The 12,286-nt window shown below is 53.1% G+C and overlaps 1 protein-coding gene across 2 annotated transcripts; it reads left to right on the top strand.

The window, feature by feature from the left end:
• Positions 1–3,256: 3,256 nt before the first annotated feature.
• Positions 3,257–9,900, top strand: LOC106855809 (uncharacterized). 2 transcript variants are annotated; one of them, XM_088171981.1, is made up of 6 exons: positions 3,257–3,740; positions 4,069–4,120; positions 4,326–4,513; positions 4,779–4,937; positions 5,032–5,151; positions 9,489–9,900. In XM_088171981.1, the coding sequence occupies exons 1-6, from the start codon at positions 3,594–3,596 to the stop codon at positions 9,513–9,515; spliced, it is 693 nt and encodes a 230-aa protein (XP_088028107.1). In that variant the 5' UTR covers positions 3,257–3,593; the 3' UTR covers positions 9,516–9,900. The 2 variants fall into 2 exon arrangements, with proteins under 2 accessions (XP_088028107.1, XP_014736244.2); XM_014880758.2 differs by lacking the exon at positions 9,489–9,900 and adding an exon at positions 5,461–5,665 and having other exon boundaries at positions 3,266–3,740.
• Positions 9,901–12,286: the final 2,386 nt, after the last annotated feature.

Genomic DNA, 12,286 nt, shown 5'->3' with positions numbered 1-12,286 from the left:
GGAGCGTCACTTCCGGGGCTGGCGGAGGGCGGGAGGGGGCCCCGGTCGGGCCCGGAACCGCCGGCGCGAGGGTCGGGCCCAGTTTCCGACCCTCCCCATCCCAGGCCTCCATCCCACCCCAATCCCCGTCCCAATCCTTGTGCCCCGCCCTATCCCTGTGCCCAATCCCGGTGCTTTTACTGGGCATACGCGTCGCCTTGTAGAAGAGAAGGATGTGGGGAGATCTTGGAGCCGTTTGTAGTACACGAAGAGGTTACAGGAGAGCTGGAGAGGGACTTTGGACAACGCCATGGACTGATAGAATAGGGGGGAATGGCTTCAAACTGAACAAAAAGGCAGGTTTAGATTAGATGTGAGGAGGAAATTCTTCCCTGATAGTGGGGTTGGGTCACTGGCACAGGTTGCCCAGAGCAGCTGAGGCTGCCCCACCCCTGGAAATGTTCAAAGCCAGGTTTGAATGGGGCTCTGAGCCTAAGGGGAGGTGACCCTGCCTATGGCAGGGTGTTGGAACAATAGGTCCCTTCCAACCCCAGTCATTCCAGGATTCTCCACGTTTTGGCCAACTCTCTAGTACAGTTTGCCATTCAGTAGTTCACACATGATGCCAAACCATCCATGGAACTCTACCTTGTTTTTGCATTTTTTCCTTTAGTTTTGCCTCCATCTCCAGGTAATCCCAGGGTGTCCCCAGATGATTGCCCACGGGAAGAAACATCCTGCCACAACAGCCTTGGCCATCCTTTGTCTCACCTTAAGGTATTAAATCCATTTGGTCGAATCTGTCGAGCAACCTGGGAAATGTTCTGGCTGAGGGGATGGCAAATTCCTCCCCTCACCCAGTTCAGTTGTGACTTGGGGCAGTCAGTGGCTTTTCATCCCTGTTCCAGAGACTGTGGTTCCATCAGTGGACTGATGCTGAGGGCAATGAAGTGGCACAACAGGATGGATATAATTGTCACTGTATTTGGTTTGCATGGCCAGGGTTTTTTGGAAGGGTGGGAAGGGCCTTCAGGAGTGGCTTCTGTGGGAAGCTGCCAGGAGCCTCCTCCATGTCCAGCAGAACCAGTGCAGACAGCTCCAGGATGGACGTGTTGCTGACCAAGGCTGAACGCTTCAGCCATGGTGGTAACACTTCTGTGATAACATATTTAAGAAGAAAACAAAAAGTTACTGTGCAGATGTATTTGCAGTCAGAGAAGAGTGGAGTGAGAATATGTGAGGGGAATATGTGAGCTCTGCAGACACCAAGGTCAGTGCAGAAGGAGGGGGAGGAGGTGCTCTTGCAGCCCATAGTGCAAACCATGGTGAGGCAGCTGTGCCCCTGAAGCCCATGGAGGGCATGGGAATGCAGAGATCCACCTGCAGCCCCTGGAGGAGCCCATGCTGGAGCAGGTGGATACCTGAGAAGAGGCTGTGAATCCATGGGAAATTTGTGCTGGAGCAGGCTCCTGGCAGGAACCTGCATACCTGTGGAGAGAGGAGCCCATGCTGGAAGTAGGTTTCCCAGTAGGACTTGTGACCCTGTGGAGGACTCAAGCTGGAGCAAGCTATGCCTGAAGGACTGCTCTCCATATGGAAGAGTGATCCGTGTTGCAGCAGTTTGTGGAGAACTGTTGCCCATGAAATGGACTCACGTTGGAGAACTGTCTTCCGTGGGAGGGACCCCATGCAGGGGAAGGTCTCCAACTCTTCTCCCTGAGTAGCAGCAGGGAACACATGTGATGAACTGACCATAACCCCCATTCCTTGCCTCTCTGCACTGCTGAGCAGGAGGAGGTAGAGCTGGGAAGAAGGGAGTGGTGGAGGGAAGGTATTTTTAAGATTTATCTTACTTCTTATTATCTCACTCTGATTTTGTTAGTAAGAAATTCAGTTAATATCCCCAGTTTGAATCTGTTCTGCCTGGGATGGTATTTGGTGAGTGATCTCTCCTGGACCTTATCTCAACTCATGAACCTTTGTTATATTTTTTCTCTGCTCTGTCCAGTTGCAGAGGGAAGTGATAGAGTGGCTTTGGTAGATGCTGGGCATCCAGCCAGGGTCAATTCACCACACTCACAGAAGAGCAGGTGGCAGAGTTTGCTCTTACAGACAGAAGATGATTTATTTGGAAAGGTTGCATCTGGATGGAGGATCAGATCTCCTGAACATGACAGCTCATCATTGTGCAGTTGCAAAGGTCCTTGCAGCAGCACCTCCAGCTGGAGCAGGAGAGGTTCCACAAGCTTATGACCCCCTAGTCCTGCCCAATCACATCCTGTATAAGTGGTTTCTAATTATTTTAAGCTACCTACACAACATCTCTGAACTATCTTAAATGTGTACTGTTGCAAATGGTCTGTGCAGTTTGGGTGATGCTGCAGCAGGAACCAGCTGGGGAGGCCATGGGATCATAGAATCAGAGAATCATTTAGATTGAAAAAGACCCCTAAGAACACCAAGTTCAATCCACCCATCACCCATCGGATGCCTCGACCCTTCCTGCATGGTGGAGACACACGGAAATATGCAGGTCATGGTTCTGCATTGACTTTAGGTGCAACAGGAGCTCCTGGGGGATGATTCTATGATCCAGTGATCCTCAGGCCTGTCCTGAAGTTCCTGAATCCACCAGTCAGATGCTTCCTTGGGAGTTCAGTCCATCATTGGTTCAGTCTTTACTGCAGGAAAGAGCTGGGGAGTACCTGGACCACCCTGGGGCTGGATGTTCACCTGTAGTGTGTGTGCCTGGGCACAGCCCTGGCTCCCAGCCAGACCAGTCATACCAAGGGGCAAAACTGTATTTTATCATAGGATCACAGAGCCATAGTTTGGGCTGGAAGGGACATTAAAGACCATCTAGTTCCAACCCCTCTACACAAGTAGGGACACCTTACACTAGACCAAGTTGCTCAGAAACCCATGCAGCTTGTCCATGAACACTTCCACGGATGAGGCAGGGATTATCCTTCTATCACACTTAAATATTAAATATTAGAGCAGCCTCTGAGGAAAGGGATCACTCTGATCAGTCCTGGAGGGTTTCTAGGTTTCTCAGCCTGTTCTTGTGCCCAAGGAACACTTGTCTGCCCGGCTGCTCTATCCCCAAGCCCTCAAGGGACATTCGCCTGTCCTGACAGCTCCATCCCCAACCCTGGCTTTGGCATTACATAAACTAAGGCCAGAAAACTGCACTGTGCAGAGTCAGGGAGTCCAGCCTCGCCTGCCTGACCTTGGGCAAGGGGAGGGACAGGCCTGGGATCCCAAGAGGGAGGGAGGTGGTGGGAGACAGTGTCGCAGTGCAAGGACAGGGATAGTGCTGGCCCTGAAAGCCAAAAGGTTCAGGTTTGGTAGAGCAGGGAAGGTGCATAAAGCAGCACTCCAGACACCTAGCCCTGCCTGGGCAGGACACTTGGCTCCCTTTGTGTCATTCCACAGCCAGCAGGAAAAGTGGATCATGGGTATGGACCAGAGCCAAGAGATTGAGGTGCAGGCAGAGAATTTCCGAGAGCCACGAGCTGATGCAAGTCCTCATGGGAACATGCGAGATAACCAAGTAGCAAAAGGCACCGGCAGAGTCCAAGCGAGAGCAGTGCAGCCACAGCCAGAGCAGCATGGCAGGGCTCCATGTCCGCTCCCTTCTGGTGACTGGGGCCAACCGAGGCATCGGCCTGGGGCTCGTCCAACATTTCCTGAGGATGCCAAAGCCACCACAGTGGATCTTTGCAGGGTGTCGGGACCCCAAGGGACAGAGAGCGCAGGTGAGACTGGGAAGGGGGAGGCTGGATCAGGAGTGGTGCTTGCAAGGGGCTGGAGCTGCAGTCAGTCACCTGCAGCCCAGATCAGCTGGCTTGGGACACCACAGGACCAGTTGTGCATGGGATATGTGGAGGGGAGAATGGCACACGGCATGTATAGAAGGCACCCCATGTTTAGAAAAACCCTACATGATGTGGCAGCTGGAGCAGGTGCTGGACATGAAGTGGTGCAGGGACAGAGATGGAATGGCATGGGCTTTGCCTGGGAGAGGCTGAGCCTCTGCACAGCCCCTCCAGCCTCCCCATGCCTACACAGTGCCCTCTCTTTCAGGAGTTACAGAATTTGGCCTCCAAGCACCCCAACATCATCATCATCCCGCTCGGTAGGTGCCCCGAGCTGGGGATCCTTTGCCCCAGTTCCTTTGGCGAGTGCCCAGGCTGGGCACACCCTGGGAGCCCCGTGCTGGGAGGGAGCTGTGCCAACGGACTGGTGCCTGCAGGGCCATCGGGCACTGCCACCTCTGGGGGAACAGAGGGGACTCCACCATGGGGACACAGGCTCTGACCTCCCCTGTGTTGCCTCTGCAGAAATCGCCAATCCCTCCAGCATCAAGGCAGCTGCAGCCAAGGTTGGGGACCACCTGGGGGGCTCTGGGCTGAACCTCCTCATCAACAACGCTGGCATTCTGAAACTGAACACAATTGATACTGAGACACTGGAGGACATGAACGAGGTTTACACCACCAACACCATTGGGCCTCTCCTGATGGGCCAGGTGAGACCCTCACCCAAGTTGGGCTGTGCTGGGGGAGCATGAAGGGCAGGTGGGAGGGGGTCCTGCCTCCACTCTAGTGACCAATGGGCCCTCAGTTGATGAGAAGCTCACAGAGCCATGGGCTGGAGCTCAGGAACTGGAGCCTGGCAGGGAAGAGGAGGGAGGATGCCCCAGTGCTGGTGTCAGTGTTCCCCACTGTGGAAGGAGCTTCTCCCCTGCCCTATGCTGTGTCTCTGTGTGCTTCTGTCCCTCTGCCTCTGTGCAGGCGTTTCTGCCCTTGCTGAAGAAGGCTGCCCAGGGGAGCCCAAGCTCAGGGCTGAGCTGCAGCAAGGCTGCCATCGTCAACATATCCAGCATTGGCGGCTCCATTGCTTCTTCTTATGGTTGGGACATCATGCAAGTCACCTCATACCGCTGCAGCAAGGTACTATCACACCTTTGAATCCCCTGCAAAGGGGTGTGTCCCCTTGCAGCCCCCCTTCCCCACCCACCACCATCCCGTCCCTGTCTCCCCACAGGCTGCTCTGAACATGCTGAGCAAGTGCCAGTCCCTGGCGTACAAGGAGCACGGCATCCTCTGCATCGCTCTCCACCCCGGCTGGGTGCAAACTGACATGGGCAGCTCTGCCGGACACGTGGTAAGATTTCCATGGGGGCGAGTCCATCAGAGCTCCTGTGCTGATTTTCCATGGGTGGGAGTTGCTGTCCTGAGCCCCAGCCCATGGCTTCTCTGCCGGCCCAATCGCTGCTGGGGCAGCTCCCCCTGTCCTGGTAGTGGGTGCTAGGTGCTGGGTATCTCCATCTCCTCGGTTCTCGTCTCAGTCTTTCCCCCTGGGGTTTTCAGCTTTCCCTTTTGCCCGGGAGTGCCTCTTTCCCCTGGCTCTAGCCTCTCCAGGGCCCTCAGCCAGGCCTTGGGCATGGACTGCATCTCCCCCTCTGCCCCACAGCCCCCTGTGACAGTGGATGACAGCATGCAAGGGATGCTGAAGGTCCTCTCCTCCCTCTCTGAGAAGGAGACCGGCGCCTTCCTGGATTGGGAAGGGCAGGTCATACCCTGGTGAGACACCACTGCAGGATCCAGGCAGTGGGACCCTGTGCCACTGCTCCCACATTTCCCCCACATCCTCAATAAACTCCTGCTGAGAGCCTCCAGCTCTGTTGTGCATTGCCAGCTCATGGGATGGCCCCTTCCCAGATATCCCACCCGTCATCCCAGGATGCAGTAGTGCCCACAGCTGTCCTCGATCCACAGCTGTCACTGGCATCCCCATGAGTGTCCCATGGCACTGTGACTGCTCTCTGGAGACCGCCCCTGCAGGAGGCACTGGAGAAGCTGGAGCAGGGCCCTTCTCCTCAGAGGAGAGAGATCTTTGAGCCCCTGCACGACTGGCTTTCCCTTGCCCAGACTGAGCTGCCTGAGGGGCTGTGGGGCACAGGGACCGGATGCCCTCTCCCCTCAGCTGGGGGATGCCTGGTCACAGGTGGGACAGATGGACACACAGTGGTCGGGCAGAGCACAGGGATCCTGCACTGGGACCGGGAGGGGGTTTGAGACTGGGTCTGGAGACAGAGCAGAGAGGCATCAGCTGCCAGAGTTTACAGAGATGGGGGATACAGAGGGACCACAGGGAACACATGGCATGGGAAAGGAGAAAGAGGCTGTTTCCCAAGCTGATTCTCTCTCCCCGGCAGTGTGGGGAGGACTGAGGGTGAGCAGGGGTGACCATGCAGAGTGGTGAGCCATTGAGCAGAGGCTGCAGCATGGGCAAGAGACGTCATCCATTTGTCCATCACCATGGCAGGCTGTTCCCTTCCCAGTCGAGGAAGGCTCCAGAATTGTCCTGTGAGAGGCTGGCCAGCACAGTCAGGATGCCTCTCACACTGTGCTCCACTGTCAGCAGTGCCTGCAGAAAAGGACAATGGGCTGTAACAGAGAGCAGCTCTTGGGGAGGGAGCATGCCTGGGAGCAGCATCCATGGTGCTCATGGGGATACTTTTCCTTACTGCCACACCTGTTCTTCAGGCTGGGTTGGGGATACAGGGCTGGCTATCCCATGTACTCAGTATGTAGCAGCTTGCTACCTGCTCCCTGCCTTCTCTGCTCCAGAAGATGGTCCTGGCAGCCCACAGCATCACACAAGATCCCCCAACTGCCCCTGCTTTCCCCAAGATACAGGGATTCAGTGGGGGTCCTGCTGACCCTCCCTGCACAGCCCAGTACCTGCTCTGTGCCCATGTCAGTCTTCACCCAGCCAGGATGGATGGCCACACACAAGATCCCCTTGTCCTGGAGTTCTGCAGCCAAGCACCTCGTCACCATGTTCTGGGCAGCCTAGAAGAGGCACAGCCCTGCCAGTACAGCCAGGGGAATGGGTGGGCAGGAGAGGAGACATTCCCCATCCACAAAATGTCTGTGTAGGTGGGAAATGGGACTTGGTCCTGGGACAAAGCATCAGCATGACCTGCTGGAAAGGCTCAGTCCTGGCTGCTGCTGTCCTGGTCTCTGTGCTTCTGCCTGGCAGAACCAGGCAGGGAGTGGGTGGCTGGGGCAGGGGGTGATCCATGGGCTCCCTCCCCTCCTCGGGCACCGTGCCTGGGACAGCATCTCCAGCACCTCCCCTGGCACCTCACCTTGCTGGCCCGGTACGGGTACATGGGGGCCTCTGGCACCCTGAGGCACAGCCCAATGGAGCCCAGTTTGCTGGAGATGTTGATGACAGCGGCCCTGCTGCAGCTCAGACCCTCCTTCACTGCACCCTTCGCCGCCTGCTCCAGGAGTGGCAGAAATTCCTGATGCAAAGACACCAACACTCCATTAATATGCAACAGAACACCAATTTGGGGACCATCCTGAAGGGCTCTGTCACAGACTGTGGACAAGCAGTCGGACAGGCACTCCTGGCAGAAGTGCAGGGGATGGGAGATGCCCCAAGGAAGGGCCAGGCTCCAGCCTTTCCCTTCCCCAGGAAAGGAGTGAGCCAGCACAGTGAGCCTGGTGCAGGCAAGCGCTCCAGGCGGGGAAGAACTAAGCACAGGAGATGCTGGGCTGGGCTAAGATGCTCTGGGGAGGCAAGGGAGATCCACGGAGGTGACCTTATTCCCACTGGGGAACATCTTCCCAAGCAGGAGAAACCCGAAAGGTCCAGATATACCTTGACAACCTGGAGTGGCCCAACCGCGTTGGTGGCAAACACATCGAGCATCTCCTGCGAGTCCAGGGAGTGCAGTGTGGCATGGGAGCTGATGCCTGCATTGTTGATGAGCAGGTTCAAACCCTGGTCCTTCAGATGATACCCCACAGCCTGCATGGCCCCTTGGATGCTGGGCAAATTCACTGTGTCTGCCAGGGAAAAAGCAAAGTGAAGGATAGCTCTGATGGGTCACACAACACCCACTGAAAATTGTGCTGTGGCTGGAACCAGCACTTCTTAGCCAGAAAGGATGCAGCAGGTTTAGCAGATTAAGCACGTTGGAATGAGCAGCAGTTTGTCCTCACCTCTTGGTTTTGCAGTGTCAGCGGAATAAAACCTCAATTCAACTCATTTTGGGTCATGTGGGGGCTACTGGTAGGAAAAACTTGTCTGTATTTGCTTTTTGTATTTAAGGAATTTATGACCTTACAAGGGACGCTTGGTCCTTGCACACTGATACTCCCAGGTTTATTTCCACAAGGAGCCTTTTTTTGCTTCATGCTGTCACCCACAAGGTTTTGGAACTGACAGCTGGGCTGAGGTGACTACAAGTAATAAAAGATTTGGGATGTAGCCTGCAGTATTTGGTTGCAGGTTCTGGGTCTGAACTTCCCTATCCCTACTGACCAAGTTGTGGGGACAACCCCTCTCAAGCAACAAGGCACAACTGAAATTGGACTAATAGGGATAAGCATCCCCAGTGCCTTCCTCTTTGCTTAAATATTGGTATAGCTTTTGAAATTCTGCCATGTTTTAATTGCAGGATTTTTCTGACTTAGGCAATGAAAGTGGTGGTTTTTTAAGTTTGTGTCCAGCTGTCAGGGCTGCTTGTTAGGATTTACATCCTGTCTTGGATACTCACCAGCTGAAGTGGCTGTAGTTTGTTTAAAAGGGTCATCTAAATACCTTCAGAATGTGAAATGGGCTGGTTAGGCCAACATTAAACTTTACATATTGCCTTTTAATATCTCAAGTATACCACAGAGCCCTAAAAACCATGAATATTCACGTGTATGGGCAGGTTGAAGTGTGCCCTTGTTACCATGCACATTTCTGTGCCTGTTCTTTGCAGATGCCAATGTGATGAGCCTGCTGGGAGTGGGGGACTGCAGGGCTAGATTCCTTTTTTTTTTGCAACACTTTGGCCCCTGAGCTGTTTCTGTTCTCATGCTTAGAAAAGAGTGGCTTAACAAAGGTTTCCAAGGCTGAAGATTTCTTTCTTGGAATATTTTGTACACTGATGGGCAGCAAAAAAAATCCTTTTTCCTGGCATTTTTAACTAGCTTAATGTCTTTATGGTGGTAAGCAAGTATGTGAGTGGCATGGGACCTGTTGCTACCTTGCACTGTGCAGTGCAGACCTTTGTGGAGGTGTCCTGAAAACATTTGAGGGAAATACCATGGGATAAGCAGCTGTGTGGCTGCTGTGAGGGGAAGGAGCCTTGGAATTCAAGAGGATATTGCATGTCCAGTTGTAGGATAAATCACAGAGTCACTTCTTTGGAGTTACTTCTTTGGATAAAGATGGGATGAAGTCCAAGGTTCTGTCACTCTACCACATGTGAGGGATCTTTTGGTCACCTGGTGAATGATTAACTGCTCTGTTTGGATTAGCTGAGTCATTGCTCCAAGGCACGTAGGACCAAGACCTTTTTAGTCTTTAACCCCAAAATTTACTGAAATAACAAACTCTTGTCTTCCTGGAAGAAATAAGGGTGGGAAAGAGAGAGAATGAAGTGACAGATCTTACACATTTTGGAGTAATTTTTTAAACTTTTCTTTCAGAAAAGTCCATGCCTGTTACTGGTTTGAAGACAACCCTTCCTTATTATGGAGCAAGAGAACTTGAAGCAGCTTCTCTTTTTAAGAAATATCTTGTTGCTGTTAATATTTAAGAGCTTTTAAGCTTATTTTTACTTTATTGACAGTCTGGGGCTTGGGGTGTATGTATTTAGCAAAGATTGTTCATGTGGCGGCCAGTCCCTTGAGATGTCCCTTTTATGTTGGCCATGGTCTTCCCATCAGGTAATGCCAGTTGGGGCTCATAGCTCATTTATTTTTTATTCCAGAGAAGATGTTTTAATTTAATAATTTACTTAATAGCAAAAGAGAGATTTGTTGCCTCTTTGTAGTAAAGCCTGAATTTAAAAATGTCCTATTTTCTAAGAAATATTAAAAAAAATGAACTTCAAATGAAGTTACTTTAACTTTTCAGATGCTTTTAAAGAAATAAATAGGTAGGTAGGTAGGTACTGATATGGCATAACCTTGATTCAATTTTCTTATTATTGGCTCCAATGAAATGAAATACAAGTATTTAGAAGCTCTGGCTACTTCCTACCTCACTTATTACAACAATGGCAATCCTAGGCAGTTTCCCAAAACATTTCTTTTGGATTTGAATGTTCTTTTCATTCTTCATCAATAAAAGCAACCCCTATTCCCTCAGACACAGGGGAACACAGGAAATCTCTGCTCCTCGAGACATATCCTCAGCCTGGTGCTCCTTATCTCCTCACTCTTCACCCAAACACTGTCCTCCCCTGTCCAGCACCCTGGAAAATTCTTTCCTGTGAATACCCCAAGTTTGCCAACTCCAAAAGCCAGCCTGGCTGTTCTCCCTATGCTTTCTAGGTCCATTTGCTGCCCTGTGCTTCTCTGAAATGTCATGAAAAAGTCACTGAGTTTGGCCCACATCCATAGGAGGGAATGGCCAAGAGGACATTTCCCCAGTCCAGGCTTTGTACATCCCATGAGCCTCTGGGTCAAAGCACCAGCCTGGGATATCAGGCTGGGCAGATTTCCCACATGTCATTTTTAACTATTTTTTTCCTCCCTTTTTTACCTGAAAGAAATGCTGACCATGGCCACCTCCAAGCAGATCCCAAAACAACCCTCCTACTTAGGAACCATCCAGGCGGTTACTGTGCCCTGCCTTGCTTCGCTTTGTGAACCCAAATGTCCCAGCCTAAAACCTGGGCACTGTATTTAGCATCTTTGGGAACTGGCGTCATGCCTTTCTCATGAAATTTGCTCAGCTGAGGTGTCCAGACCCACCTCTGCCTCCTCTGAAGCCAGTTTGACTGCTCCAGCCAGAACACAGCTTAATTTGAGGGGAGAAACTTGCCCAGGTGTGCATGGATCCCTCCCCATGGATCCCTCCCCATGTGACAGGGCTAGAGCTTCCTGCAAAGGCTGCCCTGGTCCCACCTCTGAAGTCAGCAAAGAGCTGGAAGCAATGCTGGGTTTAAGGAGAAAGGTTGCTCCATACCTAGCTGGACCAGTTTGATGCTGGAGTGCTGGGCAGCTAATTCTTGCAGGGCCTGGAAATAAAGCGATGGAGCAAGGGAGGAGGTTAGAAGCCACCGGCTGCATGGTCAAGTGTCCCACCCCTGCTCCCAGGTCACTCAGCCAGGGTGGTTTTGTTTTCTTTGGGGAAAGAGCATAGGGCCATTCCCAGTGGATGGGGTAGGGCAGCAACCCCACAGCCAGCAGGAGAATGGTACTGCTGGGCTGGCTTAGGAACTGTCCCCATCCTGAGTGATCCCAGCACAGAAAAGGGGTTGGCTGGCCATTGGCACAGCCAGGAACGAGTGCTGAAGACGTCTGCCTCTCCAGCCTCATCCCACCCAGCCACATTGGACCCTGCCTCATCCAGGGAGCTGGGGGATTATGAGACCACCGGAGCACTTTTCCCCCTACTCTTGGGCTACCCAGCCAGGGCAGCAAGCCACCAGGGCTGTGGGAACTGCAGATCCCTGCTGCACACCTGGCTCAGCCCCATCCCATCCCCTGTGCCCGCACTGACCTTCCCTCTTGGACCCTTGGGGTCGCGGCAGGTGGCAAAGATGTGCTGGGGGGGCCGGGGGCTGGCGGCCAGCTGCCGCACAAGCTCCAGTCCGATGCCCCGGTTGGACCCTGTCACCAGGACGCTCCGAGCCAGCGCAGCCATGTCCCCAGCTCTGCGCTGGGCGGTGACACATGGCAGGGTTGCCGCCTGCTTGGCGTAAAAAGGAGCCCGGCACAGCCCAGGGTGTGGCTCTAGGCACCCATGGGACTGGGATAGTGCCAGCATCTGGCCCCTCACCTGCCCCAAATGGATCCAGCATCTCGGGAGGACCAAGGGCTCCTTGACATTTGGCACATGGAACTGTGTCACCTGCATTGCTCAGATTTCCACCGCTATGCTCCTCTAAAGCCCGAGCTCCTGGAGTCTCTGTAACAGCAGAAGGGTCCATCTCTTCCACAGGTTTGGAAGAGCACTACCAGGAAAAGGAGAATGGGTTCAAATCTGGGTGTGGCCAGCAATCTCCTAGTTTGGGGGGTGAGTTTGGAATGGTTGAATTCTGAGATGCTAATCCAAAGCCCAGGCTGGAAGGCACAGGGAGTGCTGTTTGTATACTGCAAATTCCACTCCTGCCAACACTTCCCCCCAGAGCATCCAGGAGCCAGCAGAGAAGGACTCCCACTCCCTGTAGCCTCGATCACCCACTGCTGGGGCTTCAAGTTCACAGTCATCACCTTCTTCCTTGCTGGAGGACAATGCTGGATGCTTATAAGCCCAAGAAGTGCCTGTAAAAGCA

This window comes from Sturnus vulgaris, chromosome 12 (assembly GCF_052056855.1).
Source record: "Sturnus vulgaris isolate bStuVul1 chromosome 12, bStuVul1.hap1, whole genome shotgun sequence".
Lineage (NCBI taxonomy): Eukaryota > Metazoa > Chordata > Aves > Passeriformes > Sturnidae > Sturnus > Sturnus vulgaris.
Note: the sequence above shows the minus strand (reverse complement) of the source record. Positions and strands in the feature narration are given on the sequence as shown.